The sequence below is a fragment of the Chiloscyllium punctatum genome, chromosome X (assembly GCF_047496795.1).
Source record: "Chiloscyllium punctatum isolate Juve2018m chromosome X, sChiPun1.3, whole genome shotgun sequence".
NCBI classification, from domain to species: domain Eukaryota; kingdom Metazoa; phylum Chordata; class Chondrichthyes; order Orectolobiformes; family Hemiscylliidae; genus Chiloscyllium; species Chiloscyllium punctatum.
This window is the reverse complement of record NC_092791.1, coordinates 30,211,749-30,235,224: the sequence shown is the minus strand read 5'-3', so window position 1 is coordinate 30,235,224 and position 23,476 is coordinate 30,211,749. Positions and strand designations below refer to the sequence as shown.

Sequence of the window (23,476 nt, the reverse complement as noted above, 5' to 3'; positions counted from 1 at the left end):
CTATGGCCATCTTCTTGTGTCCAGGTATGACTCCAAGTCTTCAATGACCAATTAGTCACTTAGTGTAATTGGGGGTGGATAGCAAGAGCTGGCCTTGCCAGTGATGTGCATAACCCACTTAAAAAAAACACGCAACCATGGGAACTGAATGTTTCCAAGTTTATGCTATTATTGGAAGTGATTAAATAATGAATGGGTAAGAATTAAATCTTGAATTACTTGATTATCCTTACTTCCTGCAACAACGTCATTAAATGTCTCTGAGGCATGGTTCCCAGAAAAGAAAGTCGAACTCTAAATGAAAGTAGTAGTTAACCAAGGCTCAGAAGAACTGAAGCATCATCCCTTTTCTTTACTAGCTCCCTCAGATTCAATGGACTGTTTTGTGATCACTTTTTGCACTTGTGCTTTCTAGTGATTTGTATATTTATGACATTTAAATCCCTGTGCTTCCCCACAGCTTTGAGTCTCTCCATTTGTTAAGAAAATGTTCCAATTTGACTTTCTCAGATCCAAGGTGGATTATCTCACATTGAATTGCAGCTTTCTGAGTTTTGCCCACTCATTTAGTCTGACTGTGTCCCTTTTGTAATTTCTTTGCTCCGGTCAGCACAATTTACCATGTTTGCTAACTTTTATCATCTGCCAACTTGGATACAGAACTCTCCATTCTTTTAGGCAAGTTGTCAGTACATATTCTGTAAAGCTGAGACCTCTGTACAGACATCTAGGGAGTGCCACTGCTAATCAGGCTGAATTGTTTCTCTGGTCTCCTACTTCCCCAACGAAGTACCAACACTTGTCACAATGTTATCTACAGTTCTGTGTGCTTGCATTTTATGGTAAATTTTTGAGAAGAGCCTTTGTCCAGTACCTTCTGGAAGTCCATCTCGGCAGCATTCATTTGTCCTTTAGGGAAGGAAATCTGCCATTGTTTTACCCGGTCTAGCCTACATGCAACTCCAGATCCACAGCAATGTGGTGACTCTCAACTGCCCTCTGGGCAATTAGAGATGGGCATTAAATACTGGCCTAGCCAGCAACGTCCATCTCCTACAAATGAATTGATTCACTGTTGCCTGTCCATCATGCTAGTGATCCTATCAAACAAAGTTAAAAATCACACAACACCAGGTTATAGTCCAACAGGTTTATTTGGAAGCACTAGGTTTCCAGGCGTTTATAGGGTGAATTTGTATTTGCAGAATTATATTTTGTTTTGCTCAAAAATTGCATACATCCATGTAAGATTCTGTAAGTCCTACTTCAGAAATAGAACCAGTTTGACTCAGCATTGGGACACAAACAGATTTTAACCTCACACCTTTACTGCATTGTCTAAGCTGAGATGGTACCTATTGTTAAAAAAGCTGAAACTATCTTGAGGATGTAACTTAAAAGGAGATCTGGGATTTACATATTAAAGGACCAAAACTAGCATATCCCATTCTAAAAGATTTAAGACTTGATCTAAATTTGTTTAAAATATCATTACAGCTCCATGACACTGTAACCCTTTTGCTATAAATTCTGTGTCGTATGGTCCTGTGCCACAATCACCTGACGAAGAGGCAGTGCCTTGAAAGCTAGTGCTTCCAAATAAACCTGTTGGACTATAACCCTGGTGTTGTGTGAATTTTAACTTTGTCCACCCCAGTCCATCCTGACTGACAAATTAAAATCAACGAGATTAGTTTGCCATACTTGCCCTTCAGAAATCCAGGTCATATTGGAGCAGTCACTCTTTTTTTTGTATGAATGTCCATTTCTGTCCGTGTTGTTGAGGTTTGTGTTTATTTTGGCAGATATGTGAAGGTGGGTCTGTCACAAGGCACCAAAATCAAAGGACGGCAATGACTAAAGCAACATAAACACCCGAAGCAAGAACACAACAACAGTGGAAAGCAAATCTTTTTTAAAAAAATTGCATCTAAGCATTAACAGAGAGAGTTTAAAAAAACAAACACCTATTCAGATCAGGACTCAAAAGAAAAATCAGAATTAAGAAGTTCATCTTTGATTTTCCTCTACTCTCTCTAACTCTATCTTACATTCCCTCTCCCCCCCCCACCCCCAACCTACCAACCTCTTTGCTTCCGCATTCTCAAATTTTCAGTCTGTTTCCTCGCAATGGGTAATCATGCTTTCAGTTTTTATAAAGTGCTTATTTTGTACTTGAAATTGACTTATCTGTACCCTGGGTACAGCTTCTCTTGTTAGCTGAACCCAACTTTCCTCTAATCTTGCTTTGCACACACCATTCCACCTTCCTTTTCAACCCTACTGCTTCTCCATCACCTGATTTCTCCACTTATCCCTCCTGGCATAAAGTTTAAAAAAACCAAAAGAGCATTCCCAGTGGTGTGCCTCTGGTGTGAGAAAAGCCGTTGTTATTTGTCCTTGAACTTTCTTCAGTTCATTTGTACAAACAAGCAAATGGCTGTGTACAGTCAGAGGCAAAAGGGAAACATCCAAACCATTGCAAATACATCCTGTGATTAAGAACACTGCACACGCTCACACTATGGGGTCTCCCTTCTACCTGAGGAGTCAGAGCTTTAGTGAAAAACAGAGTCCAAACCCTACCTTTTTTCAGAGTCTGACTACAATGCGACTCAAACAAACCAAACATTATTTCTTAGACTTGGTGCTTTATGAAGTATCTGGAATTTTCTTTGCCTTTATCACAGTGAAACTGTTTTTCAGCAAGTTGACTGGACTTCTCTTCCTTCTGGAAATATTACTGTGCAATTTAATTGCTTTACATCTTGCAGCTATTAGAGATTTGAACAGAATTTTAATAAATCTGCACACCAATCAAGACAAAGTTGCATCCAGCGACAGATTAGAATGGAAAGACTAATAGAACAAGTTTGCATTTGAGAAGGATGTCTGAAGAAGGATTATTCCACAGTTCAATGCCTTTGAGATACAAGGTTACACAAAGACCATTCTTTAGAATTTTAAACTTGAGAACTTCCCCTGAAATGTCACAATCTGCTCATGTCCTTGTGTACACTTGTAAGTCTGTTTCCATTGGTGGTATTTTTTCCTCTGAATCTGAAGGCGAATCAGAAGGTTGTGGATTCAAGCTGCATACCAGAAGAGAGGCGAGATTTACTGCTGCCTCAGCAAGCATTACTACTTCAATCAATCCCACCAGAAACCAGAATAATTGACTAGTTGTGGATCTGGTATGTGGTGTTGAGAAATGTATGAGATCACACCACTAACAGTGTGTTAAGTGATTATTTAATGAAAAATTGGCAAATATTATGGACTGGCAGAATAAGGACATCTTTCTGATTAATTGAACGCAAGGCAGTAAGCCATAGGTAACCTGCAGATTTCGCATGAGGAGGGGGATGTCTAGATATTATTGCCGCACTGTTACTCAAGGCAATGCATTTTTGCCCACAACAGACTCTTCGAAAATTAACTCTTGACCAATATGGTATTTAAAAACAAGATTTTCTGAGATTCGTAACATTGGTTTTGCCTGTCCAATCAGTAATTCATTGAGTAATTCATTGCCTCCTCCTAATAATGAACGGCTTCAAACTTGTTAATATATTCATTTCTTGAAATGCCCAAGGTCTGCATTAGCCTCAGACACATATTTCAGCCAGAAATGACTGTGCCACACAATGGGGGCCAACACCTTCAACTTATTGTCTAGCTATCACCATTGTTAACAGCTAACCTGAGAATGCAACCTTTTTAAGAAAAGGTTTTGTGATTTACACATGAAAGAAGTGAAACTATCACTGTATTCTAACAGATGAAAGGCTTAACAGACAATCAATTTTTCAATGTATAATTTCAGTTACATCACACTGTAAATTTTTGCTATAAATTCTGTGTGTTAGGATTGAGCCCTCCACTATCACCTGATGAAGGAGCGTCGCTCTGAAGGCTAGTGCTTCCAATTAAGCCTGTTGGACTATAACCTGGTGTTGTGTGATTTTTAACTTTGTACATCCCAGTCCAACATCGGCATCTCCAAATCATAAGTGGGAAGGCAAGTGGTGAGCATGACACAAAGAGTCTGTTGAGGGAGAAAGGCAGGTTAAATGAGTGGGCAAAAGCATGGCAGGTGGAATACAATGTGGGAAAATGTGAGGTTATGCATTTTGACAGGAAGATTAGAGTCATAGAGATGTACAGCACGGAAACAGACCCTTCAGTCCAACTTGTCCACGCCGACCAATTATCCTAACCCAATCTACTCCCACCTGCCAGCACTTGGCCCATATCCCTCCAAACCCTTCCTATTCATATACCCATCCAAATGCCTCTTAAATATTGCAGTTGTATCAGCCTCCACCACTTCCTCTGGCAGCTCATTCCATACACGTACCACCCTCTGTGTGAAAAAGTTGCCCCTTAGGTCTCTTTTATACCTTTCCCCTCTCACCCTAAACCTATGCCCTCTAGTTCTGGACTCCCCCACTCCAGGGAAAAGACTTTGTCTGTTTATCCTCTCCATGCCCCTCATGATTTTATAAACCTGTATAAGGTCACCTCTCAGCCTCCGATGCTCCAGGGAAAACAGCCCTAGCCTATCCAACCTCTCCCAATTGCTGAAGGAATGATGCTGAGTATTATTTAAACAGAGAAAGACTGCAGAAAACTACAGAACAGAGGGATTTTGGGAGTCCTTGTCCTTATTGAAGGATACTGGAGGCAAGCCAGAGAATGTTGCCTGGGCTGATACCAAGTATGGAAGGACTGGCTGATGAGCAGAGGTTGAGTAAGGTGGGCCTATACTCACTGGAATTAAGAAGAATGAGAGGTGACCACTTTGAAATGTACAAGATTCCTAGAGAACTTGACAGGGGCAATGCGAAAAAGTCATTTTTCCTTGTGGGAGAGTCGAGGACCAGAGGCATAATCTTAGAATAAGGGGTCACACATTTCAAGCAGCTGAGGCGGATTTTCTTCTGGTAGTGCATCTGTGGAATTCTTTACCACAGACGGCTGTCGAGGCTGGGGCGTTTACCATATTCAAGGTTGATTTTTTCATCAGGAAGGGAGTCAAAGGTAAAGGAAGAAAGTGGAGTTGAGGACGATCAGATCAGCCATGGTTTCAATCAATAATGGATCCGACTTGATGGGCTGAATAGCCTTCTGCTCCTATGTCTTAGGGTAGCTGTGTGGCAGAGCAGGCTCTGTGCAGTGCCAGCAGAGTTCCGTGGCTCAATCAGTCAGTGTTTGAACAAGGTTACCTCGCTTGATGTTGGCAGTATTGTTGAGAACACCTGATATTCTCCCAAATGCATGACCATCAGCAGGTGCAGAGATTCCCTCTCCCAAGCTCAGACATGCTTGATCCAGTTGTGACCAACTGACTCACCATTGATCAACAACTGAGCAAGCACCTTGTCTGTGTAGCTTCATAGTATTGGGAGTTGCTCCCCCCCCAACTAGGCCATCAAGGCATCTTTTGTCACAATTGTCAGCCATTTGCTGTAGCTTTCATCATGCACCAACAACTCAACGTGTTCTGATAGCTGCCACAATACCTGCCACTAGCAAAAGAAACTAGTGTTTCATCAGTTGTTTTCCAGTTTAGAAGATAAATTAGATTTTTATGTTGAGAAGCCCTGAAAACTTTCTGTCACAGCTCACTGTGATTCAATGGGCACCAGTCTTGCCTCTGAGGTGGAAGACTGTGGATTCAAGCCCCCTGTCCAGAGATTTAAATGTTGAAGTCCTGGCTGACACAAGGGAAACGCTCCCCCAGTGTTGCTTTGTTGCAGGTGTTGCCTTTTTCTGGAGACATTATACAGAAGCAGCACCCAGCACTACTTTAAATAAGAGCAGGAGGTGTGCTGGTGTAGTTGGCCAATGCTGATCTCTCAACCCCTGAAAGTGGTTTTGTCATTGTCATGCTGCTGATATTGGGAACCTTGCTCGGTGTTACGTAATAGCAAAAAAAAAGTAATTGTCAATATTTTGAGACATTCTGAGGTTGAGGTCTTTTTTTAAAGAAAAGCTTTTAAAACATTATCTTTTCAGCCTAGTTCTAATATTCAGCCTGATCTTGTCTTTAAATTTAAATTGCTGGGATCTGGACTCCATTCCTGTTTCACTCCCTTCCCTTCCCCTACTGACTGTCCTTGCTGTTTGGTGATAACCTCGCAAAGTGTAGACCCCCTTCAACTGTTTACCTAAAGTTTTTTTTTAAATCCTTCAATAGCGAGGGCAGCATAACAGCTGTGCCCAGTCGTAACCACACACGAGCATTTTCCAGCAGAGGTCATTGACATGTGTTCAGGGACCTTGGTTGCTTTTAACCCTATTCATTCAGGACAGGGGTGGCGAGGGTAATCGGTGTTCCCAATTATTACCCCCGCCCAGATCAGCTCACCAAGCACAGGGCAAGGATTGAGATCTTAACACATTTTGTGTATAAAAGCCTTCACCAAGGTCTCGGTTTGTCGCGTGATACTGATTTGAGGTCAATTGTCCATTTTCCTTTTAAAAGAACCGCATTGTTATCGCAAAGGTCACGGATTGAAATTAACACCACGACATTCATTCATAATTTTCTTTCAAACAGGCGAGCTTCATTTGATCGTTGATTCCGCATTGGGTGATCCGGATTCCAGTGAAGTCCTGTTCAACACTTAAGTAACCCTGCAGGCAACTATTTATTTTTAAAACTGTCAATAAATGCAATTAATTCGCACTTTCCCGTTAGGTAAACTATGCATTAACTCCAACATCAACAGCAGTTTAAGGCATGTCAGTTTTCTGGAGTTCAGTGTGTTTATAAATAGAGATCCATGTCCTAATAGTTTATAATAATACCTTGTGTATTACTGTACTCGGTGTTAATTTGATAAGCATGTCTGTTCGTGGGCTTTCAAGTACAAAATAATCTCGTGAGGTGTGAAAGGGTTACTGGAAGGCTGTCTGACTTCTGGGAGAGACTGTGTGTTTGCGAACGAGAGAAGAGGGAGTGTTTCACTAACACTTGCAGTGTTCAATAAAGTGGTAGCGGTGCATTTCGCCTCCTGTAAACACGAGGTCGCACCGAGACTCAAGTCAGTTCCTCTCTGTCAAGCTGGGAAAGCGCTTCTGCGGCACCAGAGGTATGCCCTCAGAAATGTCACCTCTGCTGTGCGTGTGCTGTCTGCTCCTGGCAACCCGGAGCTCGGCTTTTAATCTGGAGACAACCAACACGATCGCCAAGGAAGGAGAAACAGGCAGTTTGTTTGGATTTTCCGTGGCGTTACACAAGCAGACGAACCCGAACGTACAGAGCTGGTGAGTTGGAAATATACTGTATTGACTTTGCAGTGTCTGTTATCCGCGCCAGTGTCTCCTATTGCTGGTTCAGGCAAGAGCAAAATTGCAGATTGACCACCCCATTGTTTGTTGTATCACTGGGAAGAATATTTAAAATCAGGAAAGTATAATATTTCCAGGAGACACCTCTGCCAGAGCCAGATGAACGGTTCAAATGTTTGTCAACAACTCTGTCTTAATATCAACTTCCTTTTGAATTCAAAAAATGGTAGTTTCCAAAAAAGGCAATATTTGCACTTCTCGACACGTCCCAACTCATTTTGTATCCAGAATGAAAAGTCATTCTCATATGTTGACTGTTAATGTGTGCAAAATATTAGTCAATGATCGTGTTTTATTTTGTTGTGCATGTAACTGTAAGACTTGCAAAGTGCCAGAAGGAGATATAGTGTTTAGTAATTTTACTGCATCGTTAAAGTTGGAGCTGGGCAGCACACACACTTAGAAGGTTGATTTATTCATTGCACTTGATATATGAGTGCGTGGGATCTTACAGATTGCACGAAGTGGACAAAGCATTGCTTTATCCCGCGTTAAAAGGCCGGTACAGTGACGGAGGGGGCTGTCTGGCCCATTGACTGCCTCCAGCCCTCCTCCCCAATTCGCTTCATGATCCCAAAATCTGGGCGTCTTGGTGGGACCGGCTCATGAATTATTTAAGGCGTGCTTGACACACACACACACACACACACACACACACAGAGCAGCCAAACAATTCCACAACTCACCAGCAAAGATCCCTCCAAACTGAGTGGGGACGCAGGAGGGAGCCGTTCACTGTATTTATTGTCATGCTAATAACTCAAATACTGCACCCACTTCGTGGGGGAATCTGAACTCGAGTTGGCCATCCAGACTTTAACATCTCAACACCGGACCTTTTATAACAGCAGTTTGCATTTATAGAACGCCTCTGGTTCCAATAAAATATTCCAAGACGCTTCCCAGCAATGTTCTCCAACAGAATTTGATACGGAGCCATCCATATAAGAGGCTGTTAGAGCAGGTGAGGGAGGTTTTATAGGAAGAGCCAGAAGGGCTCTTGTGGCACAGTGGTAATGCTCCTACCTTTGAGCCAGGAGGCCCGGGTTCAAGTAGCCCCTTCTCCAGAGGTGTGGCACATCCTCTCTGAACAGGTTGGTTAAAAATACCGAAGGCAGAGTGGTGGGATTTTTCACGAGAGGGATTGGGAAGAATTCCAGCATTTCGAAAGCACCGTTGCTACTGGTAGAGTGATAATGTTGGGGATGAGCAAGAGGCCAAATCTGGAGCATTGTACTGCTGAAGGCAGGGTGGGGGCAAGGGCCATGGAGTGCTTTTACAGCCAGAATAGGCGTTTTAAGAATAAGGCATTGTCAGATGAGGAGGCAATGTAGGTCAGTAAGCAGAAAGATGATGGAGCCTGGATCCCTGGCACTGTGAGGCAGCAGTACTCACCACTGAGTCACTGTGGAAAATTTAGGAAAAATAGAAACATAGGACTTGGGAGCAGGAGTCGGCTGTTCAACCCTTGGAGGCTGCGCTGTTATTCAATGAGATCATGGCCAACTGGTGTGGTCTCAACTCTACTTTCCTGTCTGCCCCATAACCCTCGGCACCTTTATCTATCAACAATCTAACAAACTCAGCCTTGAATAAATGGAATGACACAGGGCTCTCTCTGGGGAAGAGCATTCCACAGCTAACAAACCTCTGAGAGAAAAATATTGTCTTTTAAACAGTATCTCTTATTCTTAAACTGTATCCTCTAATTCTGGTCTCTCCCACAAGAGGAAACACTTCCCCACTATCCACCCTGTCAAGTCCCCTCCGGATCTTGTATATTTCAGTAGGGTCACCTCTCATTGTTCTAAAAGGTAATGGGTATAGGGCCAGCCTGACCAAGCTTCCTTGGAAAAGAAGCCCTGCATCCTAGGATTGCTTCGATTGCAATGACATCCTTTTTCAAATAAGGAAACCAAAACTTTATCCAGTTCTCCAGATGTGGTCTCAACAAGGCCCCGAACAGCTGTGGTAAAACATCCCTATATTCTGTTTCCCTTATGATCAGTGTCAACAATTTAATTGCTTTCCAATCACTTGCTGTATCTGCACACTAAGTTCATGTGATATATGTATCAAAACTCCTGGATCCTTCTGTACCACTGAGTTCTGCAATCTACAGCTTCCCTTTATGCATGTTTTTTTTTCCCAAAGAACTTTAATAAATTTGTTCAAAACAAATCTCTTTCACAAAACGGGGTGGCATGGTGACTCAGTGGTCAGCACTGCTGCCTCACAGCACCAGGGCCGATTCTGGCCTCAGGTGACTGACTGTGTGGAGTTTTCACATTCTCCCTGTGTCTGTGTGGGTTTCCTCCAGGTACTCTGGTTTCCTCCCACAGTCCAAAGATGTGCAGGTCAGGTGGATTGGCCATGCTAAATTGCCCATAGTGTTAGGTGCATTAGTCAAGGATAAATGTCAGGTCAGGGAATGGGTCTGGGTGGGTTATTCTTTGGAGGGTCGGTGTGGACTTGTTGGGTCAAAGGGCCTGTTTCCATACTGTAGGGAATCTAATTTTTTAAAAAACTGTGTTGACTTCGCCTGACGCCATAATGATTGGCTAAGTTTTCAGTTATATTGCCCTTAATAGGTTCTAGCAAATCATGTTGATGTTATATGAGATGTTAGAGTTGGCTTTCTGGAATACTGTGTCCAGTTCTGGTTACCCTACTGTAGGAAGGATATCATTAAATTGGAGAGGGTTCAGAAAAGATTTACCAGGATGTTGTTGGGAATGGAGCCTTTACAATATAAAAAATAAGCTGGATAGACTGGCACTTTTTTGACTGGAACTTAGGAGTCCGAGGAATGATCTTATAGAGGTTTATGAAATCATGAGGAGTCATATTTTTAAGGCAAGAGGAGAAATGTTTAAGGACATGAGGGGCAACTTTTTTTGCACCGAGTGGTTCGTGTGTGGAATGAACTGCCAGAGGAAGTGGTGGATGCAGGTACAGTTTAATAGGCATTTGGATAAGGCCATGAATAGGAAAGGTTTAGAGAGACATGGACCAAATGCAGGCAAGTTGGACTCATTTAGTTTGGGAACATGGTCAGCATGGGCTAATCTGTTTCTATGCTGTATGACTCTTTGCCAATGACTCTAGATGTGGGGCAAACTGGGCTTCAATTTCCTGCTTTCTGTTTCCCCCCTTTCTTGAATAAGGGTGTTCCAATTTCTCTTTTCTAATCTGCTGTGGTATTCCAGAATCGAAGGAAATTGAATCGGTTATAGCCAATGCCTTGACCATCTCTGCAGCCATTTTTTTTAAGACTCGAGGATGCAAGCCATTTAGGCCTGGGGATTTATCAACCTTTAGATCAAATATTTTTCCTGGCACTTTGATGGTGATAATTGTATTATGTTCCTCCTTTCCTTTCACGTCTTGGTTTTCAATCATCTTTGGAAAGTTTTGTAAGTCTTCTCCAGTGAAGACATACATAAAATGGGCAGCATTTCTATTGTTTTCTTGTTTTCCATTATTAATTTCCCGCTCTCTTTCTCAGAGAACCGGCACTCACTTATTCATTTCTTATTTAAGAACTCTTACTCAGTTTTTATGTTGCTGGCTAGCTTGCTCTCTAACTCTGTTTACTCCCTCTGGATTTTGGTTCCAGTCACTTTCTTGCTGGGGCTTAAAATCTGCTCAATGTTCTGACCTGGTGGAATGGAAATCAGTGCAGTCTGAACAGGAAGAGGCCATTCAGCCCCTTTGAGGGTGGAGAAAGTGAGGACTGCAGGTCAGAGTGGAGAGTGTGGTGCTGGAAAAGCACAGCAGGTGGGGCAGCATCCGGGGAGCCGGAGAATCGACATTTCAGGCATAAGCCCTTCATCAGGGAATTCAAACGTTGATCCTCCTGCCCCTCATATGCTGCTATTCAGTCCCTTGGGCCTGTTCTACCATGGTGCGTTAGTAAGCCTATGCTGTCACCGAGAAGATGGATAATGTTCCATGGGAGAGGAGTTCTGTTGGTGTTAGAAATCTTGAGATCAGTGTGTTACTCAGAAGCAAGCAACATAAAACACATCATTAGGTTTCTGTATTCACTAATAGCTCATCATGTCTGTTGGCCATTTGAAGAAGACAGCTGGGAAGCTGGCAGCTTCTTTCGGAAGCGCGCCCAAGCGGTCCCCAGGAACGTCTTATTTCTTCGAGGGCTGTGGGAAAATATCTGTGTGGGCGTGGGGCTGTTCGATCCGAAGAAAGCACATTACCAACCGCACTGAGTACTGCTGCGTGGACTAATGGCTGAAGGAAAGCAGACATTTGTCTCCGCTGGTGGTGCAAAACGGATTCAATCACGAATAGTTGGGAAAATCAATAAGGGAACATGAATATTCATAAACACTGGAATGAGCACACACCCAGAGTCGAGAGTATGCATCTGCTCTCGAACACTCCCCGTCTCCGCTTGCTCGCTGTAACGGGAGGTAATCATTACCAAAGGGAGACCCTGGAGGGAGATATTCAAGGATACTCCCCACACCCACTGGAAAGTGGTTTCCAGCGAAGCAGGGGCGATAGCCGGGTTGCACAGTGCATGAACATTGGCCAGCCGCTCCCCAGCTCAAACCACTGGGAGCCCCTACCATTAATACACTGGCGAATGAATGGGACAGCCCTGACCTTTTTTGGTAATAGCGCGCTCGTTGCGATTGCTGGTGGCCGGGCAGAGTTATTTGAAGATTGCAGGGCTTATTTATTTTTGAGTGAGCCTAGGAACACGTGTCACTCACGTTATTAACTCCCATTAGGAAATACTGCAAAAAATATCCCCGGGACAGTTAGACTGTGTCCAATTATATATCATTTAAGAATGCAGGGTGTGCATTGTGAATCATTCCTTCAGCGATAAATGGTTCCTTATTTACTCCCTTTTTCCATCTTATTTCATTTCAGTTGACGAATTTTTATTTCCGTTGCTTTTTTTTTGCTGTCTTTTTACAAATATATCCTCCCCCCTCCTCCCTTTCCACATTTCGCTTTCCCAAAGGTGCGGCTTTTGCTGCAGTTACAGTTCAGAATGCTAGAGAAACTCAGCAGGTCTGGCATCATCTGTGGAGAGAGAGAGAGAGACACACAGAATTAGCGTTTTGAGTCCTGTAGCCCTGCCTCAGCAAGGTGGCTACTTGTACACGTAATGGTAAGGTCCAAGGGAGTGTTGCTGAACAAAGAGACCTTGGAGTGCAGGTTCATAGCTCCTTGAAAGTGGAGTCACAGGTAGATAGGATAGTGAAGAAGGTGTTTGGTATGCTTTCCTTTATTGGTCAGAGTATTGAGTACAGGAGTTGGGAGGTCATGTTGTGGCTGTACAGGACATTGGTTAGGCCACTGTTGGAATATTGTGTGCAATTCTGGTCTCCTTCCTATTGGAAAGTTGTTGTGAGAGTTGAAAGGGTTCAGAAAAGATTTACAAGGATGTTGCCAAGGTTGGAGGATTTCAGCTTTCGGGAGAGGCTGAACAGGCTGGGGCTGTTTTCCCCGGAGCGTCGGAGGCTGAGGGGTGACCTTATAGAGGTTTATAAAATCATGAGGGGCATGGATAGGGTAAATAGGCAAAGTCTCTTACCTGGGATGGGGGAGTCCAGAACTAGAGGGCATAGGTTTAAGGTGAGAGGGGAAAGATACAAAAGAGACCTAAGGGGCAACGTTTTCACACAGAGGGTGGTGCGTGTATGGAATGAGCTGCCAGAGGAAGTGGTGGAGGCTGGTACAATTGCAACATTTAAGAGGCATTTGGATGGTTATATGAATAGGAAGGGTTTGGAGGGATATGGGCCGGGTGCTGGCAGGTGGGACTAGATTGGGTTGGGATATCTGGTCAACATGGACGGGTTGGACCGAAGGGTCTGTTTCCGTGCTGTACATCTCTATGACTCTATGGCTCAGTGGTTAGCACTGCTGCTTCACAGCGCCAGGGCCTCAGGCTGTCTGTGTCGGGTTTGCACATACCCCCCCTCCCCCCCCGACCCATGTCTGCGTGGGTTTCCTCCCACAGTCCAAAGATGTGCAGATGAGGGTGGATTGGGCACGCTAAACTGCCCAGAGGGTTGGGTGCATTCATCAGGGTAGGGGAATGGGGCTGGGTGGATTACTCCTCAGAGCATTGGTATGGACCTTGTGGGCCTGTTTCCACACTATGGTCCAGAGTGGGGTGCTGGAAAAGCACAGCAGGTCAGGCAGCATTCGAGGAGCAGGAGAACCAATGTTTTGGGCAAAAGCCCTTCATCAGGATGATGACCTGCTGTGCTCCTGCTCCTCGGATGCTGCCTGACCTGCTGTGCTTTTCCAGCACCACACTCTCGACTCTAATCTCCAGAATCTGCGGTCCTCACTGTTTCCACACTGCAGGTAATCTAATCTAATATTTAACCCTGGTTTTGGGGAGGTGGTTTTTTAGATTAGATTACTTACAGTGTGGAAACAGGCCCTTCAGCCCAACAAGTCCACACCGCCCCACCGAAGCGCAACCCACCCATACCCCTACCTTTACCCCTTACCTAACACTACGGGCAATTTAGCATGGCCAATTCACCTGACCTGCACATCTTTGGACTGTGGGAGGAAACCGGAGCACCCGGAGGAAACCCACGCAGACACGGGGAGAACGTGCAAACTCCACACAGTTAGTCGCCTGAGGCGGGAATTGAACCCGGATCTCTGGCGCTGTGAGACAACAGTGCTAACCACTGTGCCACCATGCCGCCGTGGTGTTGGGTGAGAGGAGAGATGGAGATGGAGCCCAGAGAGAGGCAGAAAAGGAGCTGGCAGACAAAGGGATTGTAGATAGTAGGTCAGGAAAGAAAAATAACTTAGATGGAAATGGGGACTGTGAGTGGGTGAAAATGGGTTAGCTGTGCTAAAAGCAACTCATGGCACTGACAGGGCCTGGGGCTATAGGGTAGGTAATAGACATGGAAGGGGTTAGTCAGTCTCAAATGGTTAAACTTGCTGTCAAGTCCTGAAGGCTGGAAGGTACCCCAATTGTCCCTGTCATCACCAATCTAATTTGTCGTCTTCCTTGGCTTATGGTCAACAATCCCTTTGTGTGCTGAGACTTTTTTTCTCTTTCTGTGGGCTCTGTCTCCACCTATCCCTTCACTCCCGCCCCTTCCACAGTCCCCATCATCAGCATTCATACACCCTCTTCACAGCTGCTTCTAGTTCTGGACCTGAAGCACTAACTCCTATTTTTCTCTCTCTGCTGAGCTTCTTCAGCACTTTCTGGTTTTGCTCCTTTCAGATTTCCAGCATCCTCAGTTCTTTGGTTTATTCTGCGTCAGCAGGACCTCTGCCCAAGCTGCTGTCTTTCTTAAACAAGCCAAAGTCAGGGAGTATTGCCAGGCTATTTGGCCATGGGGGTGGCGCAGCCCAAACCTCTCCCTCCCTCACATTCATGATTTACATGTATTATTTAACCCCTACTGTTTTCTCCTCCACCTCCTTCCTTGGCCTTTAGACACTGAGACAAATCCATGTCCACATTTCCCCTTTCCCTGCTGTTGGTTAACCCCCCGACCCACCCCCAGCCCTTTCAAATGATCGCACTCCCTTTGTTTTGGCATTTCTTTCAGCTGCTTTTGACCTTTGTTTTGTAATTGTATTCATGGGACGCAATTCTGCTGGTGCTGGTGCTGTGAGCCATGCTGAAAAAAAAGAGTGTGGAGTTTAAGTTCTCTCCAACTGACTCCCCGTGTTTAATGCTCCCCCTCTTAAACATCTCAATGGATTCAGGAAGTTTCCATACAGATCAGCTGGATTGATGATCTTGTTCCCTGGATCCTTCCCAGTAGACATTCCCCTGGGCTGTTGTGAGAAGGAGCAGTCAGTCTTTAATTCGCTCTCTTTATAAGACACTGTTTGAAGGGCTACTTCAAACATCTGTGCCCAGATAATGTGACTGTCCCGGGGGTCCTGTTGAGAGACACCTCACTCGACAGAGATTTAGTTAAGGAACAGATTGCAGGAACCATACGGCAAGGTTTAGGGCTGCAAAGAGCACAGTTTATAGGCCAATGCATTCCATAACCAGTCAGTTTTTCAAGAATTCATTGTAACTCCTGATAGATGCTTCCAAAACTGATGTGCTTCCCCCTCCAAATTGCTCAAATAGGTCATTTGAAGATCCTTTATCAATACTGTATCAGTCTGAGGAGAAACTAGACCGGGGTGTTTGCAGTGGTGGCATCCATAGGGTGGACTTCACTGTTTATTGCAAGACATTTGGGAGATGATGATGTCAAGCCAGGCTGTTTTCCTTTGCATGGAAGCAAAGATGTCATGTGACACTCGAAGTTGATTACTAGTGTATCCCTGTCCTGGTTGGCTGTGGAAACCACGATCTGGATTTGAGCTCTGTTGGAGCCCTGTTAAAACATCTTTAACAAAATGTTTTTCAGGTATAAACTCTGTGTCAAAGTCAGTGTTTATTGCCCAATCCTTAGTTGCCCCTTGACAAGGTGGTGGTGAACTGCCTTCTTGAACCGCTGCAGTCCATGTACTGTAGATCAATGTCATTAGAGAGGGAATTCCAGGATTGTGCCCCAGTGACATTGAAGGATATATTTCCGAATCAGGATGGTGAGTGGCTTGGAGGGGAGCTTGCAGGGATGGTGTTCCCATGTATCTGCTGTCCCTTGTCCTTCTAGATGGAAGTGATTGTGTGTTTGGAAGGTGTTGCGTCAGGAGCGTTGCTGAATTGATGGATATGACACACCATAACAGGATTACATACAGTCTACAGTTCCGATGAAAGGAACAAATGTTTCTTTGAGCAGTCATACTCCTGAATATTAGCAGTCAAATTTCAAAATCAGCCATCTCTCAACCTTCCAACAGCACAGTGGCTCAGTGGTTAGCACTGTTGTCTCACAGCACCAGGGTCCCAGGTTCGATTCCAGCCTCGGGTGACTGTCTGTGTGGAGTTTGCACATTCTCCCCGTGTCTGTGTGGGTTTGCTCCGGTTTCCTCCCACAGTCCAAAGATGGGCAGGTTAGGTGAATTGGCCAGGCTAAAATTGCCCTTGGTGCTAGGTGCATTAATCAGAGGGAAATGGGTGACTCTTTTGAGAGTCGGTGTGGACTGGTTGGGCCGAAGGGCCTGCTTCCACACTGTAGGGAATCTAATCTAATCAAATGAAAGGAGCTCACAGACATCTTTGTCATTAAGTTTTAAATCATTATTCAGATCCCCTTTCCTCTTGCCTTCACCTTAAACCTGTGCCTTTCTTCTTCATATCCTCTCCAAGTGCATCCTGTTTGTGGAAGAATAAATATTGTCCCAGGACATTAGGGTAACCTTGCTGCTCACCTCCAAATGGGGTCATGGGACTGTTTGATGTCCACCTGAACCAGTAGGCAAGGCCTCAGTTTAAAAGCAACACATTTGCCAGTACAACACACTCCCAGAAGTGCACTGGAGTGCTTGGCTGCCTTGACCTTGAACCCACATCCTTCTGATGAGCAAGTGGTCCCCTGCTCTAAGCTGACAACTTTACCTTAGCTTTTGTGAGTGAGTGCGTACATATACATGTACAGAAAGGCACTCACTGGACTTGGAAAAGGACTACCTCAATTATCTGAGCCTACAGTCAGCAATTTCTGCTCGCTAAGCAATAAAAAAAGCTCTCAAGATCAAGTCACTGCACAATCCGTGGATGGCCTGGCAATCTTACCAGTTCATTAAGAGTATGAAGACTCAAGAGCCTGTGACTGCTCTGGAAAGGAAAACAAGACAGACATATCCTGATCAAAAGCAAATATGTGTGAAAATTTACGTGTACGGTGGCACTTCATTGTCTAGCAACAGAAATCTGCCTTGAAACTGGGAAATGACTTCTGAACTATTGACCCAGTGAATACAGTAAGAGCAGAAAGGTAATTAATTTAACATTTAAAATTAAAAAAAATTACATCTGTCTTGAAAGCTGCTGAGCTGGTCATTTAGTTGTGTGTCAGAGCATGCCTGCCAATAGAAATTTCCCATTTCAGATGATTAGAATGTGCTCTGAATTCTTAAAGACACAGCGCAACTTACAGGTCCCTGGAGTGTGTGATTTTCATTAAGTGAATGAATGTATTCGATGCCAAATTAATTTCTCTCAGACCCAGGCAATTTGCTCTTTCTGTATGTGGAGCTGAAACCCTACACATTATTTCTGAAGGTGCACTTGATCATACATTGAAATTGCAAGTTTTGAATGAAATACAGGTAGGTGAACTTCTCCATTTCTATAAGGCAGTTAATGAGTTGCGCCACCTTCATCCAATTGAGTTTTTAGTGGATGTGATTCCTCAAGGCACTGCTGTACACCTCAGGAATCATTTTTATTAAATGTAGCTCATTTTCTTCATCCAAGTTATGAATATATATTGTAAATAGCTGAGGCCCCTGAACTGATCCTGGTGGCACGCCACGGGTCACAGCCTGCCAACCTGAAAATGCCTCATTTATTCTTGTTCTCTGCTTCCTGCCCATCCTACGTCTGTGCCAATATGCACCTCCATGAGCCTTTGTCTTGCCTATTAACCTTATCAGATTTAGAGAGAAAAATCCAGAGCTTAGAATGTAGGCAGCTGAAGGTATAGATAGACAAGGCGAAGGGAATTTTGACTTCAGCTGCAAAGCATCATGTGGCCTGTCAATTTACTGCTTTCGTTCACACAGGGTAGGGGCACTACTGTTGCATACAGGCATTGTTGGGGGGGGGGGAAGAAACAGCTGAGGTTCTCCTGGAGAGAGCATGTGTGTGGAAAGCAGGCAGGCATGAGTTGAGGCTTGCTTGTGGCGTCCTTCATCACCTTTGGGAAAGGAGACCAGGGAACCACAAGGCTGAAGGGCTTAGAGACATATCCAAGCATGGTCACCTGCTTGACGTCAGTGCAGAAAGCAAATCAGCCTGACAGCAATGCACAAGCTAAAAACCGAAAGAACTGCAGATGCTGTAAGTCAGAAACAAAGACAGAAGTTGCTGGAAAAGCTCAGCAGGTCTGGCAGCATCTGTGAAGAGAAATTAGGGTTAATGTTTCAGGTCTGGTGACCCTTCCTCTGTTCTACTTAATTACCGAAGGGGAAAGCCAGTCCTGAACTTTAAGGGTCAATAATCTTTCATGATTTCGTTTACAACAGTACAATGGAGAGTTCCTGGTCCATTGCACTGCGTTATGAAGTACTGGGAGATTAGAGAATCCCAACAGTGCAGGTGGAGGCCTTCAGCCCATTGTGTCTGTACCAACCCTCTGACCAGCATTCCACCCAGACCCACTACTCAACTCTATCCCTGTAGCTAACCCACCTAGCCTGCACATCCTTAGACACTACAGAGCAATTTCCCACGTCCACTCCACCCTAACCTGCACATCTTTGAACTGTGGGAGAGAACCGGAGCACTCGAAGGAAACCCGCGCAGACACAGGGAGAACGTGTAAGCTCTGCACAGACAGTCACCTGAGGCGGGAATCAAACCTGGGTCCCTGGCACTGTGAGGTAGCAATGTTACCCACTGGGCCACCGTGCCTTCCTATCTGAGCTGGTCACTGAGCTTTCCCTGAGTATTGTTTCTCACCAAGAAGCTGTTTGAAGATATCTCAGTTGATACATTGGAAATGATAAAGAGCCCAGTTCTTTTGTGGGGTTGGGGAGTGCACCAGCTAGGAAAAGCCTTGACCTTACCAATTACATAACAGATTGACAAAATTATCATTCAGAATGACTCTGGTCCTTTTTGTTCAGGTATGTTTCTGCCCAGATATGTTTTTGTACTATTTTTCCACTCACTTCCATTCACCACTTGGTGTAAATTCATACCTGCTCACAGTTTGTACAGCTGTGGGACAAAAATACGATCATGCCATTATATCGTTATACCTACTGTACACTAACTTCCTGAACTGTTTACAAATGTGACATGGGCACACCGAAAAGTCTTTCAAAACACTCAAGACATCCTCAAGTTTAATCTCTCAACAGTGGCTGAACGTAATGGGCAGTGACAGGTGTTTTCGCTTGGCGGGGGACTCGAGGATGTGGGCAGGGGGCTACACCTTCTCAGCAGAAGGGGGGAGCCAGCCATTTTGGATTGAGCTGGGAGAAACCTCTTCACAACCCCAGAGGGTTATGGATGCTCTACCACTGAATATATTGGGATTACACAGATCTTTGGATTCTCAGGGAATCAAGGGATCCAAGGAGCAGGCATGAGCAGAAGCTGAGGATCTGCCAGGATTGTGTTGAATGATGGAGCAGGTTTGAGGGTCCATGTGATTTGCTCCTACTCCTTGTCATCTTATATCTCTCTGACCTCATGTTCCTCCTTTAAAATGCTGCTTAAAAGTGACTTCTGACTAGGCTTTTGGTCACCTTTCCTAGTGTCTCTTTATGTAGCCCAGTGTCAAATTGTACACATCTATGAAACAGGTTGGGACATTTTGGTTATGTGTGGAAGTAGGCCATTTGACCCATTGAGTCCATACTGACCCTCAAAAGAGCATCCCACCCAGACCCACCCTATCCCTGTAACCTTGCATTTACCATGGCTAATCCACCCAGTATGAGTGTATGGGCATCTTAGAATGGCCAATCAACCTAACCTGCTCCTCCCACCTTAAATATATGCCCTCTAGTTTTGGACTCCCCTACCCTGGGGGAAAAGCTTTGACCAATCACCCTATCCCTGTCCCTCAAGATTTTATAAAGCACATTAAGATCACCCCCTCGGCCTCCGATGCTCCAGGGAAAATCGCCCCAATCTATTCAGCCTTTCCCTATAGCTCAAATCTCCAACCCTGGCAACATCCTGTCAATCCTTTCTGAACCCTTTCAAGTTTCACAACATCTTTCCTATAGCAGGCAGACCAGAGCTGTACGCAATATTCCAATAGTGGCCTAAGTAATCTCCTGTACAGCCTCAACATGACCTCCCAACTCCTATACTCAATGCACTGACCAATAAAGGCAAGCATACCAAACACCTTAATGATCTCCGATGTCCAGAGATACTTGAAATAGTTGATACTATTCAAGTATGGTAAATTATGTTTGTCAGAATCTCTTATCGAATTTTAATGAAAATTTAATTTAAGAAAATACTTATATACAAGGCCTTATGTCAAAGTCCCAAAGTTTTCATGTGATTTTTTAATTTTAAAATGCAATTACTATGTTGCCAAATAGTAAAATGTGGCACAATAGTAACAAGATGATTGCCAAGTAATGCGATTGAAGTGAGAGAGATGTGTCTTTTTGAAGGCATGTACTTCCCTTGTTGTCTTCTGCAACAGGCCTGACGACATTGGGTTTTGGTCCAAATGACTAAGACTGATCCAAGGTAGACAGGCAGGAGGCTGGAAGAACACAGCAAGCCAGGCAGTATCAGGAGGGACAGGCAGGGGGCTGGGGGAACACAGCAAGGCAGGCAGCATCAGGAGGGACAGGCAGGAGGCTGGGGGAACACAGCAAGGCAGGCAGCATCAGGAGGGACAGGCAGGAGGCTGGGGGAACACAGCAAGGCAGGCAGCATCAGGAGGGACAGGCAGGAGGCTGGGGGAACACAGCAAGGCAGGCAGCATCAGGAGGGACAGGCAGGAGGCTGGGGGAACACAGCAAGGCAGGCAGCATCAGGAGGGACAGGCAGGAGGCTGGGGGAACACAGCAAGGCAGGCAGCATCAGGAGGGACAGGCAGGAGGCTGGGGGAACACAGCAAGGCAGGCAGCATCAGGAGGGACAGGCAGGAGGCTGGGGGAACACAGCAAGGCAGGCAGCATCAGGAGGGACAGGCAGGAGGCTGGGGGAACACAGCAAGGCAGGCAGCATCAGGAGGGATAGACAGGAGGCTGGGGGAACACAGCAAGGCAGGCAGCATCAGGAGGGACAGGCAGGAGGCTGGGGGAACACAGCAAGGCAGGCAGCATCAGGAGGGATAGACAGGAGGCTGGGGGAACACAGCAAGGCAGGCAGCATCAGGAGGGACAGGCAGGAGGCTGGGGGAACACAGCAAGGCAGGCAGCATCAGGAGGGACAGGCAGGAGGCTGGGGGAACACAGCAAGCCAGGCAGCATCAGGAGGGACAGGCAGGAGGCTGGGGGAACACAGCAAGGCAGGCAGCATCAGGAGGGACAGGCAGGAGGCTGGGGGAACACAGCAAGGCAGGCAGTATCAGGAGCTACAGGCAGGAGGCTGGAGGAACACAGCAAGGCAGGCAGCATCAGGAGGGACAGGCAGGAGGCTGGGGGAACACGGCAAGGCAGGCAGCATCAGGAGGGACAGGCAGGAGGCTGGGGGAACACAGCAAGGCAGGCAGCATCAGGAGGGACAGGCAGGAGGCTGGGGGAACACAGCAAGGCAGGCAGCATCAGGAGGGATAGACAGGAGGCTGGGGGAACACAGCAAGGCAGGCAGCATCAGGAGGGACAGGCAGGAGGCTGGAAGAACACAGCAAGGCAGGCAGCATCAGGAGGGACAGGCAGGAGGCTGGAAGAACACAGCAAGGCAGGCAGCATCAGGAGGGACAGGCAGGAGGCTGGGGGAACACAGCAAGGCAGGCAGCATCAGGAGGGAGAGGCAGGAGGCTGGAGGAACACAGCAAGCCAGGCAGTATCAGGAGGGACAGGCAGGGGGCTGGAAGAACGCAGCAAGGCAGGCAGCATCAGGAGGGACAGGCAGGAGGCTGGGGGAACACAGCAAGGCAGGCAGCATCAGGAGGGACAGGCAGGAGGCTGGGGGAACACAGCAAGGCAGGCAGCATCAGGAGGGATAGACAGGAGGCTGGGGGAACACAGCAAGGCAGGCAGCATCAGGAGGGACAGGCAGGAGGCTGGAAGAACACAGCAAGGCAGGCAGCATCAGGAGGGACAGGCAGGAGGCTGGGGGAACACAGCAAGGCAGGCAGCATCAGGAGGGAGAGGCAGGAGGCTGGAGGAACACAACAAGGCAGGCAGCATCAGGAGGGACAGGCAGGAGGCTGGGGGAACACAGCAAGGCAGGCAGCATCAGGAGGGACAGGCAGGAGGCTGGGGGAACACAGCAAGGCAGGCAGCATCAGGAGGGACAGGCAGGAGGCTGGGGGAACACAACAAGGCAGGCAGCATCAGGAGGGACAGGCAGGAGGCTGGGGGAACACAGCAAGGCAGGCAGCATCAGGAGGGATAGACAGGAGGCTGGGGGAACACAGCAAGGCAGGCAGCATCAGGAGGGACAGGCAGGAGGCTGGAAGAACACAGCAAGGCAGGCAGCATCAGGAGGGACAGGCAGGAGGCTGGGGGAACACAGCAAGGCAGGCAGCATCAGGAGGGAGAGGCAGGAGGCTGGAGGAACACAACAAGGCAGGCAGCATCAGGAGGGACAGGCAGGAGGCTGGGGGAACACAGCAAGGCAGGCAGCATCAGGAGGGACAGGCAGGAGGCTGGGGGAACACAGCAAGGCAGGCAGCATCAGGAGGGACAGGCAGGAGGCTGGGGGAACACAACAAGGCAGGCAGCATCAGGAGGGACAGGCAGGAGGCTGGGGGAACACAGCAAGGCAGGCAGCATCAGGAGGGACAGGCAGGAGGCTGGGGGAACACAGCAAGGCAGGCAGCATCAGGAGGGACAGGCAGGAGGCTGGGGGAACACAGCAAGGCAGGCAGCGTCAGGAGGTGATTACACCCGAAACGTTGACTTCTCCACCTCCTGACGCTGCCTGGCTTGCTGTGTTCCCCCAGCCTCCTGCCTGTCCCTCCTGATACTGCCTGGCTTGCTGTGTTCTTCCGGCCTCCTGCCTGTCTACCTTGGATTCTAGCATCTGCAGTTTTCCTGTCCCTAAGTGAGACTGATCCCAAACCGATTAACCACCTGGAGCTGTATTTACTTTGTGGAGAGTGATGCATTAAAGTAGATGCAGTGAAATTCCGAGGCTAAAATGCTTGGGGCTTGACAGGTTTGCTGCACCATCTTCTGAGCTTTGAGACTGCGGCTAGACAGCCTACTGCTTGGCCATTATCAGTGCCACTACTGCTCGTCTCTTAGCAAGTGAGAGCGGTGAAGCCGAAATCTCCCTTCTTTCTCCGCCTCTTGGAGAGGTGCCTGCCATTTCATGTGGAGTTTCCCTCCAACACTGCAGCTGACATTAGGTGAGTGTAGT

General features: G+C 46.4%; 1 protein-coding gene across 3 annotated transcripts in view; it reads left to right on the top strand.

The window, feature by feature from the left end:
- Window positions 1–6,474: 6,474 nt before the first annotated feature.
- LOC140471242 (integrin alpha-7-like) overlaps window positions 6,475–23,476 on the top strand; it is a 196,750-nt gene continuing 179,748 nt past the window's right edge. The window contains exon 1 of one of the 3 annotated variants that reach the window (XM_072567199.1): window positions 6,475–7,275. In XM_072567199.1, coding sequence (XP_072423300.1) covers window positions 7,103–7,275 — 173 coding nt within the window. In that variant the 5' untranslated portion in view covers window positions 6,475–7,102. The remainder of the gene's footprint in view (window positions 7,276–23,476) is intronic. The other 2 variants (XM_072567200.1, XM_072567201.1) reach the window with 2 other exon arrangements.